At 33.5% G+C, this 20,858-nt stretch overlaps 1 protein-coding gene across 5 annotated transcripts in view; it reads left to right on the forward strand.

Moving 5' to 3' along the window:
- MIOS (meiosis regulator for oocyte development) overlaps nt 1-20,858 on the forward strand; it is a 60,897-nt gene that overhangs the window by 22,912 nt on the left and 17,127 nt on the right. For 3 of the 5 annotated variants that reach the window (XM_044386733.3, XM_026506337.4, XM_026506329.4), the window contains 4 exons: nt 3,126-3,278; nt 4,716-4,920; nt 10,931-11,060; nt 11,875-12,109. In XM_044386733.3, the coding sequence (XP_044242668.1) occupies nt 3,126-3,278; nt 4,716-4,920; nt 10,931-11,060; nt 11,875-11,971 (585 nt within the window). In that variant the 3' untranslated portion in view covers nt 11,972-12,109. Of the gene's footprint in view, nt 1-3,125; nt 3,279-4,715; nt 4,921-10,930; nt 11,061-11,874; nt 12,110-20,858 lie in introns of those variants that run through there. The other 2 variants (XR_008956303.1, XR_008956302.1) reach the window with 1 other exon arrangement.

Below are 20,858 nucleotides of genomic sequence, written 5' to 3' on the forward strand. Positions count from 1 at the left end.
TCTGTGAAAAATGCTAGTGGTATTTTGATAGGGATTGCATTAAATGTGTAGATTGCTTTGGGTTGGAAGGCATTAACTTTAACGTAATCAGTTGATCTGTAGAAGACTTCTACCTTATCTTGCTGTCCCTCAGCCTCCTGCATTGGTTATCCAGTTTTTCCTTTCATTTTGGGAAGTGTCAGTGTTGAACTTACATAAGACTCAAACAGAGCAGAGAAACCTCTTTCTAATATGTCTAGTTCACAAAACTATACCTTCTACAAAAGAGATTGCCTTTCCCTGATCTGAACTACAGTCTCACTTGAAGTGCAGAAGGCAAGTTATACCACAACTCTCTTAACTCTCATTTTCCCTTTTTATGATTTGGGGTAACCAGTTCATCAATTTATTCTCAGTTCTTACTGTCCAGCAGTTAAAAACAGATTTCTGGCAAAGGTTCCTTTCTTTACTTTTGATAGAAATAATGGTGAAAATTTAGAACGTTTTCCTGAGATTTTCTATAGCCCTCCAGCTAATCTTATCCTTTCATGGTGTCCTGTTTCCTATCCCCATCTTTTCATACACTTGATAGCATGCTGTGTACTGGGTAAATGTAGTAAAATGCCCCCTCCAACCCTACCTTCTTATGAACAAATTTAGATACTGGCCCATGAACCACAGTATAAACTTAGCAACTTATCAGGCCACTGCCCATGGAAGAAAAGGTGTCATTCTGTAACGAAGTGCATAATTTTTTTCTTGCTGAAATGAGGTTACATTTATTAAATCAAACTGTAAGTATGTGGCTACAGAGTGCAAGTGGCCTTATATTATTAATGAAGAGAAGTCAGCTATTATAATTATCGTCTCCCTGTATAATGTTTTGTTTTCCCTTGGGCTGCTTTTGATTTTTAGCAGTTTATCCTTGATGCTTAATTGTACTTCTTTCTGCCCTGCTTGCTGTTCACTGAGTTTCTTGGATCTGCAAGTCACTGTTTTTCATTAGTTTTGCCAAGTTTGGGGGTATTTTATATATGTGTGTGTGTGTGTGTGTGTGTGTGTGTGTATATGTGTGTATATATATATATATATATATATATATATATATATATATATATAAATTATTTTTTTTTCTTTTCCCTGCTTCAGTCTCATTCTCTTCTCTTTTTTGGGCTCCTATTACACTTAACATTAAACCATCTGATAGTGTCCCATAGGTATCTGAGGTTTTGTTCATTTTCTTTCCATCCTTTTTTTCTCTGTTCTTCAGATTGGTTAAATGCTGTTGATTTGTTCATTGACTCTTACATCACCTGATACTAAGTTTTTCAGCAAATTCTTAATTTCAGCTATTGTACAATTTAGTTCTAGAATCTCAATTTTTTTATAGTTTACATTTTTCACTCAGATCCCTATCTGCACACTAAAACACTTTTCCTTTAAGTCTTTGAACATACACCTAATAGCTGCATTCAGGATTTTGCCTGCTAACTCTAACATGGGCTATTTTAGGCTTAGTTTCTATTGACTGCCTTTTTTCCTTGACTTTGAACTATATTTACCTGTTTGTGTCTCGTGGTTTTTCACTGGAATGCTGGATGTTGTATATAGTACATTATAGAGATCTGGGTTCTTTTACCTTTTTCTGAAGACTGTTGGTTAATGCTTTTGGAAGTTCAGTTACTTCCTGTCACTTTGGTCTTAGATTTTGTTACTGTGGATCTGTGGGAAGCCCAAGTTATTTCCCAAGCCTTTCCAATCTTAATCTCCGAATTGTTTTCCTCTGCAGATTTTGTTGGAGCTTAATTTTAGGTTTATTTGGGGCAGATCTAGAGAAGACTTACCAAATATGGATTGACCAAATTCTTTCTGAGTTTATCCTTACTGCCACGGACGGGGAAAGAGTGGGATATGAAGATTTCTCCTTTTTTCTGTGAATTTTCTTTTTAATCTAGGGATTATATTCTACTTTAGTACTTAGTTCTGGCTACTTGGTCATTATCAGGACTAGAAGAGATGTTTACATTTTAAGAAGTGAAATTATCAGCTAAGAGTTTTCCACATATTCTTTTAGTTGAATTTAACTCTGATAATAGAAACGAACACCTAATTAATAGGTGAAAGATAAGTTCCTTCTGTTTTGATAGACTGTCTAAAGATTATCTATTAGCTGTTACAGGTTTCTTCCCTTTTTCCGTAAGTAAGATGCATGCTAACTTCTAACATTTTACTTTCTGTCTGGCATCCCAAAACTGGGCTTCAGATTGATGCCCATGGTATCTTTGAAGGTTGAAACTTCCTCTACGTTCTTTATCATGTGAACTTAAGGAAGATATCCTGGACAGGGCTAAAAGCATTCTATAAAAACCCGAAGCAAGCACAGGTGAAATGTGAAATGTCACAGCTGCCAGGGAAAATACAGCTTTAGGAAGAGTGTTATTGGCAAGAAATTGAAGTTCTTATTGAGAAGAAATCTAAAGTAAACTTAAGGTAAAGAAATTGTTGCTTTTCCCTGTGGCCTAGGGGCAAAAGAATGAAGAACATTTTTGGTTTGGTTTTGGGGCTGTTTTGTTTTTGGTTTTGTTTTAATTTTTAAGGTAATAAATGTATATTTTAATTGAGGGAAGAGAGAGAATAGACAGGCTTAACTTTCAGATAAATAGGTATACAAAAATAGCATCTCTGTTCACAGTACATTGCTAGATACAAAGGATGAGGCTCAGTATTATTTTAAATGTGATGGAACAATTTTGGTATGCTTTTGGATTAGATGGTAAACAGATTTTGTGAATGCAGAGATTTTAATTTTGGGGACAAATTATTCACATTGCTTTTTATTGTATTCAAGTAGGAAAGTGAATCGTTTACCCTTGGGTCCTTAAATAAAAGAGAATTACACTTTCCTGGCCAGGTATAATGATAATATATATAGTACATATTTATGTCATTAGTAGAGGCCAGCTTAAATTAAAGAAGCTTCCATCAATTATTTTATCTGTATCCTCATTATGAACCAGCATTTGGCAAAAAGGGAGCCAAAAGGGAGCCTATTTCTTCTGTGTGACTCATACTCACATGTATCTGGAATCCTCTGGCTTAGCCAGAAAAATTTTAAACAACTGTATTAATTCATGTTTTCTTTTTAGGGTTCTCCTTTAGATGTCCTTAAAGATGAAAGAGTTCAGTACTGGATTGAGAATTACAGAAATTTATTAGATGCCTGGAGGTTTTGGCACAAACGAGCAGAGTTTGATATTCACAGGAGTAAGTTGGATCCCAGTTCTAAGCCTTTAGCACAGGTAAGTAAGTACATTATTTTGGAGAGAATCAAATTGTAACATGTGCTTAATGTAGCCCAAAGAGAAGTGTTCACAGCATGTTATATTGGGTAAATGTAGAGTTCAGTTTAATAAATTATTAGCAGCTCATCCTTTGCTTATATTGAGTTCCTATTGATGTCTTTACCTATCCCAGATTGCACTCCGTCCTTGACCATCCTGTTTTTTTGGTCCTGCCACTTCCTAACAGTCATCTCAGTGGCTTGAGCTTTAGTCTGAGCCGGAGCAAATGACAGCAAGCTTAGAGGGTCTTAGGCAAACCTTATCAATTCTAGGGCTCAGCTTTTCTAGTATATTCCAAGCCCTTTCAGAATCTAAACTATTTACTATCTTATAAATTCCATTTATGTATTGAATTTTTCTGCACTAATGTGTAATAAGGCAGGATTTGCTTTTTCCTCTAACAGTGTATGCATATGTCTATATGTCTAATTAAACATGGAAATTGTTTTATTTTAATATTAGTTTAAAAACCATGAGCTCAGTTATCACATAAAACACATGACATGAGATCAGCGTATCTAAATTCGGACATTAAATACCGGGTATATTCTCAGTGTGAGCACTTGATGGTGCTGTTTTCTTATTTTAGCAAGTTGAGAAATTAGTGATTATTTTAAAACAACCCGAGTTTTTGTAAAATAGCATTACATGATAATATTATTAATCTGTGTAAGTGTTGAAGAGCCCAGGAATTTAATGTAAAAGCAAAGCAAACGTTTTCTATTACTATGCTAAAATTCTAGCTATTTGACATTATAGGGTCTTAAACTCCTTTTCGTCTTAGGAAATGAATGTTTTCTTTACAAGAAAATTTTGTTCAGGGGGCTCCTGGGTAGCGCAGTCGTTGGGCGTCTGCCTTCAGCTCAGGGCGTGATCCCAGCGTTCTGGGATCAAGCCCCACATCAGGCTCCTCCGCTGGGAGCCTGCTTCTTCCTCACCCACTCCCCCCGCTTGTGTTCCCTCTCTCGCTGGCTGTCTCTATGTCAAATAAATAAATAAAATCTTTAAAAAAAAAAAAAATTTGTTCAGGAGATGAAATCATTGAACTTTGGGTCAGAACTTATATTGGGTTATTTTGTAATGTTCCGGTGTGAATTTTAAAGTCTTTGTTATTTCTCAAATGTTCTTATCTAACATTTCCAAGTTTTTCTACAGATGTCAATGGTGTTAGGAAGGATATAACTAAACAGAGGTAACAGAAAAGAAGTACTCAATGTCACCGTTAAGTGGAAATCCTAGATGAAAGCTAGTCAAATTTAGCACATAACAAATTATTTTACAATATAAAATAAACCTTAAAAATTATTTAAGAGTAATTTGTTAGGATCAAACTTTGAATTTATGTTATTTATAAAATTTGCATTATATTTATTCCTCCTTTCATTTGTTGTATAGGTGTTTGTGAGTTGCAATTTTTGTGGCAAGTCGATCTCCTACAGCTGTTCAACGGTGCCTCATCAGGGCAGAGGTTTTAGTCAGTATGGTGTCAGTGGTTCACCAACAAAATCCAAAGTCACAAGTTGCCCTGGCTGTCGAAAACCCCTTCCTCGATGTGCACTTTGCCTCATTAATATGGGAACACCTGTTTCTAGCTGTCCTGGTATGACATAATTCTATAATATATTTTCTGAGCTAAAATTGTTCCTACATAATTGACTTAATGTTATCAACAGAAGACATACAAGGTTGAGTTTATATTATTTCTAAGAGCAAGCCACTTTGCTGGCTCAGAGGTTTTGTATTTCCTGGAATTTGTAAAATCTATATATTAAAAGTAAAATCTGTATTCGTGATATCACAAGTAACCTCACAAATGCTGGCCAATTTAAAGTTTGTGAAAATAGCTTAAATATTAAGTAATCCTATAGTTATATTATTTTCTTATCACTTTTTCTAAGAGGAGTTCCCTCAGATTTTGTGTTTAAAAGTCAGTGCACCCTCATTTATTAACAAATACCTTGTATGCATAAAGAGCTTTTGATAGTCTCAAAGCACTTTTACATTCTCTTTTTTAATCTTCAGAATCTACCTGTGAAATACAGAGAGAAAGTGTTAGTCTAGAAATCACATCTCTTTACTTCCAAGTTTTGGTGCTGCTTCTGCTAGTTTGTCGATTACCTAGTGAACATATGTATCTTTTTAATGGTTAGAAATATTAGGATTATTGTTTACTGCTTATGGTACATATAGAAAGAAATTTTGAGAATGGTAGATAATTGAGTATAATGTATCCAGTCGCTGAAAATATTTGAGCTATTTATTTAACTTGAAAATTACATTATGGCAGAAATTTTAATTAAAAACATGAGTATTTAGCATATTGGTATAATCAAGAACTGGATATGGTGTCAGAGTGCCTATTTTATTAGTTCTAGCTCTATGACATTCAGTCTGTAACACTGAGAGTTACTTCAGCCCTCGTTCATATAAGGTGTTGGACGGAGATTCTTTTTAGGTGTGGAATTTTATAATTCTGTTCTGCAGCTGGTTCGTGTCAGTAGTTTGTTTTGTTACATTAACATCTGTGAAAGAGGTTTGCTGGTATCATTGGCTGAGTAATTATTTTTCAAGTTAGATGCCTTTTTTTAAAATAAAGGCAATTTGTAATGTTTTCAAATTTATATATTAGTTTTGATTTAAATTTTAATCAAGGATTTTTATTTTCTGTATTGTGTATTGATCGCTTTTATGGTCTTAATACTAGTAAATAGAAAATAATTTGGACTAAAAATCCACTACAGTGAAAGAACGAGGCAAAATATTGCATAAACAAGTTATAAATGAACTGGGATACGTAAAAATATTAAAGTCAATACATCTTGAGACCATAAGCCCCAGGAAGCCATAATGGCCTGAGTGCTGTTCTTTTTTGCTAGATATTAACTTTTCAATCTTTTTTATTTTTGAAATAAGTAAAAAAAGAGAAAATCAGTTTTCTAAAATTTGAAGGAAAAGCAAAACATTTCAACCTCTCTGTTATGGAGACTGTTAATTTAATGAATATTCAACACTCAGGTTTATAAAATCCTAGCATTTTTCCACATTTACTTCAGAAAATTTATTTGAAATTTGCTTCAGTAATAATTTTTTGTATATATTTGAATACTTACTAAGATAAGACAGATATGCTGAGATGAGTAAAAGGTCCTGTGGAGCTTATAGTGTACAGTGAGCATGGATAAAATAAGAAATGATATGTTTAAGAAAATAAATAGTGGTCCAGAACACCTTATCTGTCATTCCAAAATCTCTAAAAAGATGTGAAATCCGAAGTTTTTTTTTTTTTACGAATTTACAATCTCATATGAATTTAAAAAAAAAGAAACAAAAAAAAAAACACCTGTTCAGAATTGACATGAGGCTGTTAAGGTCTTTGATTACAGAATGCTGCCTCAGACTTTCCTGGAATTGTTATATTTGCTCATTATTTTTCTAAAATCCCAAGTATTCTGTATTCTGAAACATGTTTAGCTCCCTGAGGTGAATAAGGAATATTGTATAAAGAAAGTATTAGGAATTTTGAAAGAGGGAAACATTACTTCTGTTTGAAGGAAATCTGGAAAACTTCAGAAGGAAGATGCTGTTTAAGCAGGTCCTTTAAAAAAGTTTGGGAGATTTAATACGTGAGGATTTTAGAGAAGACTTTCCAGGTGTAGACAAAGAATGAAAAGCATGAAACTTGGGTAAAGAGATTGGTAAATGTAATTACACCATCGGAACTAGCAGTTGCATCTGTATGACAAGGGCCTAACAAAGTAGACTGATAGGAAATACATTTGTGTAGGAAAATTAGGGAAACCTGAATATGATCCTTAAAGGATTGCTGAGCTGAGTTAATTAGAAAATACAGTTACCCTTGAACAACATGGGTGTTAGTGGCACCAAACTCTGAATAGTCAAAAATCTAGGTATGACTTTTGACCCCTCCAAAATTTAACTAATAGTAGTTTACTGTTGACTGGAAGCCTTACTGATAATATAAACAGTTGATTAACACGTATTATATGCTTTGTGTTTTATACACTGTATTCTTATGGTAAAGTAAGCTAGGGAAAATAAAATGTTAAAATCATAAGGAAGAGAAAATTTATTTGCAGTACCTACTGCATAAAATGCACATGCAAGCAGGTTCACATGGTTCAAACTCTTGTTTTTCAAGGGTTAGCTGTAATAAGCATATTCTTTTTTAATATATAAAATCAGAAGATTCTGAGTTCCAAAATAAGACAGGACCTAATAGAAATAAAATGCTAGCTCAAGGCAGTTTAAAGATTGAGGTGTACAAACCCCCTGATGCTTTGCCTTTAATTAAAGATGTCATCCGTCCATCATGGTTCATGATCCAAATGGCCAGGATTTCCATAAGCTTCTTTAACTGGTGTTGCGTATTTTTGTACTCAATTGTGCTTTAAAGATTGGAACTCTACTGAAAATAATGTTTATAATTATAAACCTTTATAATTATTTATAACTATAATGTTTAGTTATAAACATATTTAGCATTATAAATGTTATTTATTCAACAAGTATCTATTTAGCACTTATTGTTTTAAGTGCTAGGAATGTTACAGTGAACAAAACAGACAAAAATACCTGCCCTTATAGAGCTTAATGTAAAGGAGTGATAACTTTTTTTTAAGTTCAATTATATGCTGGTTTCTTTCTTACTCTTAGTAGTAGTAGTAGTAGTAGTAGTAGTAGTAGTATTTAGTGACTACGTGAAACCCTAGTTTCCCTCAACTATTCTGTAGCACTTATCTTTGTAATTCACTATGAATCTTTTAAAAGTTAAAACTATCTAAAATAAGAAAATGAAAAAATGAAAGTTAAAACGATTGATCTTTTTTGAGTATAGTTGACACACAATGTTACATAAGTTTCAGGTGTACAACTTAGTGATTTGACAATTTGCTATGTTGGGCTCTGTTCACCACAAGTGTAGCTGTCATCTGTCCTGTTACATCACCATTACGATATCATTGACTGTATTCCTTATGCTCTGCCTTTTGTTACTCATTCAGTAATTGGAGGCCTGTATCTCCCTCTCCCTTTCACCCATTTTGCTTAACTCCCCACACCTTCCCTCTGGCAACCATCAGTTTGTTCTCTGTATTTATGGGTCTGATTCTGCTTTTTGTCTATTTTTTTGATTTCATTTACGAGTGGAATTGTTCGGTATTTGTCCTTCTCAGTCTGACTTATTTCACTTAGCATGATACCCTCTAGGTCCATCCATGTTGTTTCAAATGACACGATCTCATCCTTTTTATGGCTTTGTAATATGACTTGTATATGTATACCACATTTTCCTTATCCATTTGTCTATTGATGGAGACTTAGGTTGCTTCCATGTCGTGGCTATTGTAAATAATCCTGCAATAAACATAGGGTGCATATACCTTTTTGAGTTAGTGTTTTCATTTTCTCTGAGTAAATACCCAATATTGGAATTACCAGATCATATAGTAACTCTGTTTTTAATTTCTTGAGGAACCTTCATATTGCTTTCCACAGTAGCTGCTCCATTTGCATTCCCACCAACACTTCACAAGAGTTCCCTTTGCTCCATATCCTTGCCAATACGTGTTGTTTCTTGTCTTTTTGATTCTAGCCATTCTGACAGGGGCAGGTGATATCTCATTATGGTTTTGACTTGCATTTCCCTGACTATTAGTGATGTGTATCTTTTCATGTGTCTGTGAGCCATCTGTATGTCTTTGGAAAAACATCTCTTCAGGTTCTCTGCCCATTTTTTAATAGAATTGTGTGTTTTCTGGTGTTGAGTTATAAAAGTTCTTTATATATTTTGGTTATTAACCCCTTATCAGATATATCGTTTACTAAAGCTATTTGATCTTTAAAAAGCCTTTTTTCATGTGGCAGTGAGGTAGACCTTAATATTTTCAGCTTCATCAGAGAAACATAAGGAGTAAACTGTTCTGGATTTAGTCCATTTTCCGTGTGTTAGAAATAACAAAAACAAAGTGAAAATCACTTAATGAGCTATATACAATATAAAATAGTTTATCTTTAAAAGGTCTGTATTTTCTTTCTTTTTGTTTTCTTCCTCTCCCCTTTCATTGTTAATCATTTTTATGAAGGTTTTAGGAAGAATTTCAGTGTATTTACATCTTAACCACCTATACATATTACATCTTCAACCACCTATATATCCTTTTACCTTATTATTATTAGCAAAAACAGATGGGTATTTTAAAAAACCATTTGTAAGACTATCCTTGTGGTCATTATATTATGACCAGCAATGGTCTAGGTAAAATTTTGACCACAGCATCATGTGTTAAACAACTGCTTAATTAAACTTAATATTTTTACTTACTCATTTTTCTATTCTTGTCTTTAATTATATATGATCTTAAAATATTTTAATTCGATCTGTTTTAAAATAAAAGAAAACATATTAAGATAGACAAAATTAATAGAATGAGCATTTTTTGAGTACTAAAGGTTATGTAAATATATATGTGAAGATACACATATAAATATGCATGCGTAATAATACATTTTTTTCTTCAACTTTTTTGTGAACTGTAACACAGATAGATAACACAGATAATATATATGTATCAAGTACTATGATAAATCAAACATCATTGAAGCCTGTGTCCTGCTTAAGATAACATTGGCTATACCAGCGTCTTTGCTCTTTATTCCCTGCCTAGTACTACCTCTTTCCTCTTTCCCAGAGGTAACTACTGCCCTAAATTGTGTTATTTGGTTCTTGGTTATCGGTATAGTTCTATTACATGTTTAGTTTTGTCTGTGTTTTAAATTCGTATGAATGAATCTTATGGAATATATCCTTTGGCTTACCTTTTTTTGCACAACATTTTTTTTTTTAACTTTTAATGATGCTGATGAATGTAGCTGTAGTTTATTCATATTTCAGTAGTATTTGGTATTCCATTTATGGCTGTAACACAGTTTTTTCCACTCCACTATTGATGGACACTTCAGTTGTTTCTAGATTTTTACTATTATGAACAATGCTGTTATGAACATTTCTGCATATGTCTCCTTTTAGCATGTATAAAAGTTCTCTAGTGTATGCACCTAGAAGTAGAATTACTAAGTAATACTGTTTGCTAATGTTTTCCTTTGGATTTTTATGTCTGTTCAAGGATAGAGATTGGCCTATAATCTGCCTTTCTCATATTATCTTGGCTTTTGGCAAAGTTATGCCAGCCTCAGGAAATGCATTGGGACATTTTCCCCAATGTTTTTTGGAAGAGTTTGTATAGATGAAAATGACCTGTTCCTCCAGGGTTTGGTAGAACTCACCTATAAACTGGATGTGGTATTTTCTCTGTGGGAAGATTTTAAACTTACTGTTTTTCTAAGGTTGTTAATTCAGATTGCTTCTTAATGGGTTTGATAATTTAAATTTTTCCGTTTTTTATTGACTATTAAAAATGTAAGGAAACTCCTGTTATCCAGTATTTTTCAATCTAAACTAGATCATAGCATTAAAATTGCTATTTCAATATGATGTGTGATTTGTATTTTGACATAGTTTTAGAAATACCTTTTAAGAAGCTTTGAATTAAATATTTTGACAGTTAACGAAGATAATTTTCTTTAACCCATAGGAGGATCCAAATCAGATGAAAAAGTAGACTTGAGCAAGGATAAAAAATTAGCTCAATTTAACAACTGGTTCACATGGTGTCACAATTGCAGGCATGGTGGACATGCTGGTCATATGCTTAGTTGGTTCAGGTAATCAGTACGTTTCTTCTTTCATAGGCTTGGAGTTAGAGGAGGTAGAGCAATGGCCTTTTAAATAGTTCAGGTGTATACAGGCAAAGGATAAATTTCTTTTTTGCTGTCACTTGGGTTAATAAAGGTGGTGTCAGCATTTCTGTCATTAGATAGCCTATGTAATCTTAAACTATAAAATTAACACTTCCATATGAGAAGCAGTTTAAATATTATGTATGGGTTAAATGTTTGAATAGCATTATTTGGAAAGAGGACTTGTTTATAGTTTTTTTTTTTGTTTTTTTTTTTACAACTGACCTAATATCCTATCATAGTATGTAATTCAAATTAGAAATTAAATGATGAAGTAAGTATACATATCAGACAACTGTATCAGTTATCATCTAAATAAACTTCTCATATAGTAAGTAAGCACTTCATGCAATAGAGACTCAAGCCATATTTAATTCTACTTTAAATAGTGCCAGGGCCCTTTACTCTTCATTGCTATAACTTTTACACCCAGTTTGTCACATTGGCTTTAATTAAAACTGAGCACATCCCTGTCACTTTCATAACTGTAAATCAGGTATCTTGTTATATATTTAAAACGTAAAGCTATTCACTTTCCAGTAACTTTCTCCCCAATTCAGCTTGTCAGTGATTTTTTTTTAATTCTTTTCATGCTTTTTGTCTTTGGGTTTTAATTCCTGTATTTTTTCAAATACCATTTTGAAAATTACATTCTGCATAAAGATAGGTATATAGGTAAATGTATGTATGTATATGCTTAATTTAGATTTTTAACTGTTACTTGACCTATTTTTTTTAGGGACCATGCAGAGTGTCCCGTTTCTGCATGCACATGTAAATGTATGCAGTTGGATACGACAGGAAATCTGGTACCTGCAGAGACTGTCCAGCCATAAAATGTTATCATCTAAAGAGAAACCTTCAAGTGTGGAGCTTTCTAATAGATGTCCTTCATAGCTCAAAAACGTACCTCAGAGCAAGTCACTCATGACTTTCCTGTAATGGGAAAATAAATCATTCTATCAAATCAGCAATTTGATGTTTGAGTGGTTTTGATGTGCTTCACAGAGACAAATGCTGCTGAAGTGAACATCAGCGTGTGGGCATGAATTCTGTTCAGTAGGTTGAAAAGTTCATTTTGGAAGAGTTTTAGAGGGTTTGTTGAAATTATGAACACTATGCAAGCAGAGTTTCTGGAATAACCAAGAACAGACCTTGAACCTGTATCTTCTAAGCTGAAATTGGCTCTTTTCAGTAAAATCTGTATATCTTTTAAAATAGAATAAAATGACCAATTTTTTACCTTTAGAATTGGAGAACCCCTGCCCCACACTGAAGAATAAATTTCATCAAGGTATGGTTGGTATATATTTCTTAAGGAGTCTTTTCCTTCATACACTTTCATTTCAAGATAAGAAATCTTTTGGCACAGATCATTATTGTCTTCCTAAGAAAAGCCAAAATTGAGAATGTATCTTAATACTTTTTCTCTTCTGAGGAGAAAAATATATATCATTTCAGGGGAACATGTTATAAAATTTTCCGTTTTTCAGCCTTTTGTTTTCCAGTGTCCTCATTTGTCTTCAAAGATTTCTCTCCCTATTAATTCATCATCTTATGCTCAACATCTCAGAGCATCTTCCTGAACACAAAGCCTATGCAAGATTATAGGTGACTAAGCATGCGGCTTAACCTGCGTCAGTGTTTCCTACTGTCAGATTCCCTCCTATTTTGGAATACTGTTTTTTTGAAGGTAACCTGGGAGGGAGAACGGGGTCATTTTGGAGACAGTTATGTTTTAAATTTAAGTTTCTAAAAGTAAGTATATTTGAGCCAGTTCAGGGACTTTATTTAAAAATTTTATTCTTTTCCCTTTTCACAGCTAAATAGGAGAGAAATACAAAGGATTTGTGGCATGCTTCTCTGCTACCTGACATACACAGAATATTGAACTGAATTTCATAGTTGAAGTTGTATTCATAGATAAAAGCGTAAAAATTATTGTATAGATTTTGGAGAAAGAAATAATCTTAAGCTAAAGAATTTCAAGAGCTTTCATGTTAGCGGTTTTACTTGGTGGAATTAATATTGATTACATTAGTTTGAGGTGTGACCTAAATACTGAACAAAAGTGAATTCATTTTATTTTTACTTTGAGATCTGATACAAAAGGCCCTTTTCAGGGAAAACATTGCATATCTATTGCATGTCTACTGTAAACATCTCACCTAGATGACAGTCTTCTTTTAAGTTGAAAGAATTAGGAATAGTTAGAATTTTTTTTTTTTAACCAAGATTTTTATGAAGGGGATGTTTCCAGTTTTCTTTTAAGTAAATCTTCCTGACTTCATTTTACTAAAATATAACCTTTATCTTTACCTTTAAAATTGCTTCAGTTAAAGTGTTCCTTTCAAATTTTCTCTGTCCTAAATACAAAAACTTAGCTTTAAGTAATGTCAAACTATCATAATACATTTTCCTTTCTCCTTAGCTAAAGTTTGATCAAATTATTGAATTTATATTTATAATAGGGTTACATCTAAGATATTTAAAATTTTGGGAAATACGATATAAAAACAAAGTCTAGAATATAAATAATCTGCTTGTTTGTAGTCATAAAGGGTGACATTTTTAAGATTGTTTATGCCTGTTTGTTAGCCTCCTGATATTTTCTCTGAAGCCCAAATAGTCATATAAGATGTCTGTTATATTTGTTTTGCATTTCAGTGTATGTGGACCATGAAATAGATTCAAATTATTTTTCCATTTTTATTACGAGTGTGATATTTGGGATTATAAACTCAAGATATTTTACCTAAACATTCAATAGAAGTGTTTAATTAAAGTGTTTTTATTACTTTTTAAAAAATTGAATAAATTTGGATTGCAGTCACCATGCCTGATCTAGAAATTATCTTTGACTCCTCTGTAAATAATCCAATAAAATAATATTAGTACTTATTTTGATGGCAAATTTGATACCTAACCTTAGTAACATTTTTTTAGGCTCTTTTTCAGTTTAATATGCTTTCCAGGATTGTTATTCTTTAAAATGGTATATTTTGAAAGTAGCTTTCCATTGTCAGTGGTAAGTATTAGAGTTAGAAGGGATATAATTCTGAATGTAATTATATGGCCAAATTTAATTTCAGCTACTCTTTTGACTGCAAATATTGAAAGTGTAGGCTTTGAACTTTAAATTGTAATCCTAGCCCCAGTATAGTGGCCAAGTGACCTGACCTTTTTGAGCCTCAGTTTCCTCACATGTTAAAAGGTACAGAAATACCTCATAGGGTGGTTAGAAGTACCGTGTCCCTGTCACATAGTAAGTAAGGTAGTGGTTAATAGTTATTGTTACCTTAATCTTTATTGGTTACTCATCTGTCAGTACTTTTTAATTGAATATGGTATAATTTAAACAAAGGATTTACATTCGTCTAAGGAGTGAAAATTTCCCAAGAGCTTATTTTCCAAAATCTGGATAAATTATGGCATTTTTTTTTTTTTTTTTTTTGAGCTAGGACTTAACTACTTTGTTTATCCTATTTTTAGAATAATACTTTTTGGTTTTTGAGGAAATCCTTCAAATAACCATCTAGGAGTTTGATGTGATACAGGAGTGAACCCAAGGATTAAAATTAAATTTTCGGCACATCTGGACAGCTGAATGGTAACTCAAAAACTTGAGGTTTTCGTATCCACATTCGACTCTTAAATCCGGGTCATTACTTTTCTAGAACATATCCAGCATTATCTCTATGTAATCCTTCCTTTTCTGCTATTTCATTACACTTGATGTTCATTTCAGTTAAAATGTTGGAGTGGTAGTAGTAATAATAGAAAGGAAGCATGAAGTTGGACACGAATTAGTTGTACATTTCAAACGTCTGCTCAGAGGCATCAGAGAGGTGGGAGAGACATGTTAGGTATTAGTTCAGCGTCCCCATATTGAGTGCTTGTGATCCACATGGCCGTGGCAGAGATGGGGCTACCTGGACAGCTGATCTGTCTACGACTCTAACTTCTCCCATTACATCACCTGCCTGTTTTCTCTCTTGCTTGAAAATTTTGTAGATCTTTTGGCTGATTATAAAAAGCACTTTACAAAAATATTAGTTTGTGTAAAATATTAATTTTTCCTGAGGATAGGGAGAGAAGGAAAGACTCCCAAAAGTTCTTAAAGCTAATGTAATCCAAATACCAAATAACATGGATTGCCAAAACAAAGAACTGATTTCACTTAGGAGTATACATGATAAATTCATAAGTAAAATGAATATCAAGCCCAACAGTTTATTAATAGTAGTTACTGCTGGTGCTTATTATGTGCCAGGTACCACGCACAGTATCCCATTTGACCATCACAGTAGCCCTGTGGGGCAGGTACACTATTACCATTCCCATGCTGTACACGAGGCAGTTGAGGGGTAGGGACATGACGTCACTGGCTAGGTTACACAGCTACTCAATAGCAGAACCAAGATTGAGCTACCAGTCATCTGACTTCCCAGTCTGCACTTTTAATTGCTATTTTATACTTCGGTGTACTAGTTTATGGGCTGTATATAAGAAAATCCACTATGACAAAAAAAGGTTTATTATATTTAGTATTAATACACCAATAGAGAAAAACCATGTTAACAGCTCATTGGATGTAAAAGGCATTTTGATAAAATTCAAAAATTGATTCCCAGTTTGTTTTTTAGATTTAGTTATTATCATGCAAAGGAAGTGTTTTTCCTCCATTGTTTCCCCCTATGTTACTATCTCAAACACCTGACATCATGCCTAGGGGAGAAATAGTAAAATCCTTCCCATTTACAGGCAGGAATAAAATAAGGATCCTGTTATTACCACTGGTTTTGCACACAGCAATGCAGAAGAGGAAAGCAGGAGACACACCTTGCTTCTTTTTCAAGTCCTTTCAAAGTCTGGTGTGGCAAGAATGTCACCAATAGTTAAAGGCAAATAAACTGATAAACTACAACATGTATGACAAATACCCTTAATTCATAAGGAACATTCTCAAATCCAGAAGAAAAGACCTAACCAATAGCTAATAGTGATCAGCAATTATATAGGCAAAATAAATTGAAATGGCCAATAGGAATAAATGTTAAATCAGTAACTAATGTTAATTAAAACAATAGGATAATGTTCACCTGCCTGCATAGATTAAAAAGAATAATGTGCACTTTCATGAATGTAGGAAAGGAGCATTCTGAGATAAGGACTTGTGAAAGTATGTATCAGTACAGGTGTCCTTGAGGACTTGTGAGCAATATGTATCAAAATCCTTAAAAAGGTTCACACCCTTGGACACAGTATATTGGGAATATTTTCTGAGAGATAAGTGCACAAAGATGTAGGTTTCTAAGAAGTGTTTCATCACAGCATTGTTTATAATAACTTGGAAACCTAAATAATAGTAAATAAGAGTAAAGAAATTATTTGCAGTGGAATACTAACAAACTATTCAAAAAGTATAGATATTTTTATTGACAAAGGTAGATTCATGATGTATTAATGAATGGAGGGAAAGGCAAGTTATAGTATGTATAGCATATAAACAGATTTGCATGGAACACTTGAATATTTACAAAAGTTTTAACAGTGGCCATCATTCAAGAGTGGGATTTTAAGTGACATTTTTCTTCTTACTGTATCTGGTTTTTCTATAATAATGATAAACGTGCAAATAAATGAATGTGCATATCACACATTACTGGCTTTTATAAAAGTAACCCATAATGTGGTATCTTGTTATTATAATGAACAGTCAAATATTGGGAATTATTCTGTGAGGTGAAGAAACTTGCTACAAGGTATGAAAACTAGTATTGGAATCTAGTTGGAAAGCATTTTTCTAGATTTCATATTTTATAATAATTATATAGGAATAATAAGATGTGGACCTTTCTCTTAATCTTATCTCTCTCACATATTTGGAAATAGGTATGCATTTTGCCCCTCCATTTAGCACATTGGGAAATAGAGCCATAAAATAATGTGATTTCCCTGAGGTTAGTGATACATAATTAATGACTTCATTTCAATATTTTTTCTCCTAGATCTTTCTCATGAGATTTCCTAACTCCTTTGTTTTGGCTCTGGGCCTGTGGCAGGAAACCTTCTTTGTTTAGCATTTAGTTTATTATTGTCCAGTTCAGTCTAGAGTGCATTTTACTCATTTCCAGTAATTTAACAAGTTACCTATATCTAAGCGATAGTTCTGAACCACCTGCCTGCCCACGCTTCTAACCAGCAAGGTTTTGTGTGCCTTGGTGTTCCAGACACTGAAAGGTTGTGGTTTCAAACAGTTGATGGGCACCATAGGTTGCCTTGGAGGAGCTGTATGTCTAATGAAAAAGATAGACATAAGCATAGTTTTCAACAGATGCAAATCTATTCAGGTTAATATTTATCATTGCTGGAAAGTATCATTTTAACATCTCTTTCTACAAGCCAAAAAAAGAAAAAGTTTAGTTTTCCAATTTTGGACTTTTCAAAAATTGTTGTCTAATTAGAAATAATTTAATGAAGTAGAGTTTGTCTATAACATTTTTCAAAAATGTAATTTTCTTACTGATCTATTAATAGTCCAAAGTTTTGAAATGCCTTGCTAAAAACATAACTTCAGGATTAAAGTTATAGACAGGAATAAAACAAGGATCCTGTTACTGCTGGTTCTACACATAGAAAGGAAGCACACCTTGCATCTTTTCTAAGTCCTTATAGTTTGGTAATGTATGTAATTTTGTGATGTCAGAAGTAGCAGCAATAATAGTAATTCAGTACAATTTATGAAAAGCATGTGGCCTTGACATAATTTCATGGCTGGAAATTCAGATGTAGAAATCTAACTAGTTGGGCTCTTAAAATATAAAGTCATAAGGAGCATTTGAAGAATTTAGTGTCGCAGAAACTTGAAAAGACATTTGTGTAAGAATTCACGCAAACTGTTGGTCTTACATCTTTTTATTTAGAGAGTATTAGCTCCATTTACGTATACAAACATACCTGTGGGGTGGGGATGTGCATGGGTGTATATGCAAGAAAGTCTGGAGTTGGAAATAGCAAATGTCAAAAATCATGCTGCTTCAGATTTATATCACATTGCACCCGCATATTTTGCTGATGACAGTTTAAGAAGCTGCCACTGTCAAATGTGAAACTATCCTTTTTAGCAGCAAGTAATTTGATAACTATCTCATAGTAAAAATTTGAATGGTACAAAGTTCTTGTACTACATATATTATTTTCTCTATTAGTTTGGAAATCCGTTTTATGCATTAAGCAGGTATACTTAATATTTGTTAGTTAACCTAGGGGTATGCATCTTTATCATAAATAAATGTTCCCAAAATAAATGAATGGAACAAAACATTCAGCAACTTGATGTGGGTGAAGTGTCTCTTTCAAAAGTAATGCATTTTTTCATCTTAAATCTTATCTTTCCCTTCCATTCTTCAAAAATGGAATGTAGGGTCAGTTATGACTCTTTGAACAAATTACCATTTTTTTAAGATGGATAGATATTTGAAATACATGAAATTCCTCTTGGAAAAGTGAGTGTGACTCTCTCAGTGAATGCTAAGATACTGCTGCCTTCCAAAAAAGAATACTACTCCAGGCAGGGAACATTGTTTTCCCTTGGAAGGATTAGACAACTTGGAGACAAATAAGCTGGGGCAGATTCTTGAGGTCATTTGGTACAACTAATCTTTGGTAACATTGTTCGCTTAACTTAGTGAACAAATACTTTTTAAAAGTCTAGTTTATTGAATCCTGTTATCTGTCTTCAGAAACTGTTATATCAATTATAGAACATGTTCCTTCTGGGGAGCTGAGAAATTAAAATCATGTATCATCCTTGCTGATGAAACATATCCTATGGGGGAAAATTAGCCAAAAAGTTATTCAATAACTCTTGGTTTGCCTCTTGTACTTCTCTATTCTTTTAGAGTTCATTCCCAATGTGTGGAATTCTACAGATTTCTAAATAACTTTTCAAATATCTCATGCTAGATTTTGAGTGGTATATATTTTCTGAAGCAGAGACATCTGAGCAGAGTGAAAATGAATTCTCATAGAACAAAATTGCCAAGCATATGTGACGGAACTGTAGGGGAAAAGAGCATAACTCTAATCTTCAGAGAAGCTTAAAAATAGCTCCACTGTTATTATGCATGAGGCCTGACAATTGACATTTCTCATTTTGGCAGCATTCACCCACAACCTCATATCAGCAACTGAACACATTCATCTCTGGGATAAATGATTAATGAGCTGCCTATCATTTCAGCTTCTTTTGTACCAAGTGGCAGAGGCTTCAGTTGATCATATTGCAGCTATCAGCATCACTATTGAAATTGATTCTGCCACTAGAAGGTTGTGCTTGGACAATCGATTAGCATTTAAATAAAAGAATTAAGTTATGGCATTAAAAATAACACAAAATCATCCCGTCTGAGTCTGTCTGTCCCACCTGGTAACATTATTTTGTTTTGTTTTGCTTATCAGCCAGCACCATAGAAACTTAGATTGAGGAAAGAAACATGGTAGGCATCAAAATTCAGTTGTTCTTGTTTTGAGTGGAACCCACTAAGATTTCCAAACTTCCAATTCTCTTTATTAATCACTGTCACATTGTATGAAATGTACATGAAATTGTGCAACTTGCATGCAATGGTGAGCAATGAAGTTGCCAAATTACTGACTTTAGAGAAAAAGTTAAAGGGTAGAGTTGTTTTTTTTTTGAAAGGCCAGAATTAATCAGAAAGGAGAGAAGTTGGAGGATCTAGATTGATAAATGATACTCAGTTACAGTGAAATGAAGCTTAGTTTTCAGCAAGCAGATGTGAGAAGGAGGAGAAAGCACATCATTTCGATGTCTTGTGATGTGGGCTGCACTTCTAAAACAGATGGCAGCCAGTGAGGGCCTGCACAGGCCTACAGAAAACTGCACTTTGGGTAAAGTGATACACCCAAAGAAAAACAGCTCGATCTTAGACCTTCTTTTTTAGCATTTTGCTCTTGGGATTCCTGTTAAACAGTCTCAATGTCACTGAACTTTAGCTCCCTCCTCGTCTACGCTTGTCTTCTAGCATATGACACTCTTCTGTACATTCTCCTTGTATTTTCTCTTGTTTTCTGCCTGCTTTCTTCTGCATTTAATAAGATCAACTGTTTCATCTACCTCTAACTTAAGACAATTATCTGAACTACATTGTATCGGTTACCCAAAGTACTTGTGCATTTTCTTCAGAGCTAGGACTGTTTTTACAAACACCCATCACAGCTTTTTCTCAGTCCAGCTCCTTCTGCCCTACAGTTGATTAAGCTTCTTTCTACATTCTAGTAGTAGTGATGGTATTGTGAGTTTTCATTTTTCTGGTTTGCATATATTTTAAAAAGCTAGAAAAGGTTGCTTTGAGAACTGCTAAGTAGAGGACACTTTTACCCAAAAATGATTGATGTAGATAACTGAGACTGTATTTTTTGTTTTGTTTTGTTGTTCAAGTATAGTTAACATGCAGTGTTATATTAGTTTCAGGTGTGCAATATAGTGATTGAACAATTCTATACATTTCTCAGTATAGATCATCAAGATAAGTGTACTCTTTATCCCCTTTATTTCTCCTGTCCCCCTACCCACCTCCTCTCTCCCTACCCACCTCCTCTCTGGCAACCACCAGTTTGTTCTCTGTATTTAAGAGTCACCTTTTTAAAAAATTTTGCTTGTCTCGCTTTTTCCTTTGTTTTCTTTTCTTAAATTCCACA

The sequence above is a fragment of the Ursus arctos genome, unplaced genomic scaffold (assembly GCF_023065955.2).
Source record: "Ursus arctos isolate Adak ecotype North America unplaced genomic scaffold, UrsArc2.0 scaffold_3, whole genome shotgun sequence".
Taxonomy (NCBI): domain Eukaryota; kingdom Metazoa; phylum Chordata; class Mammalia; order Carnivora; family Ursidae; genus Ursus; species Ursus arctos.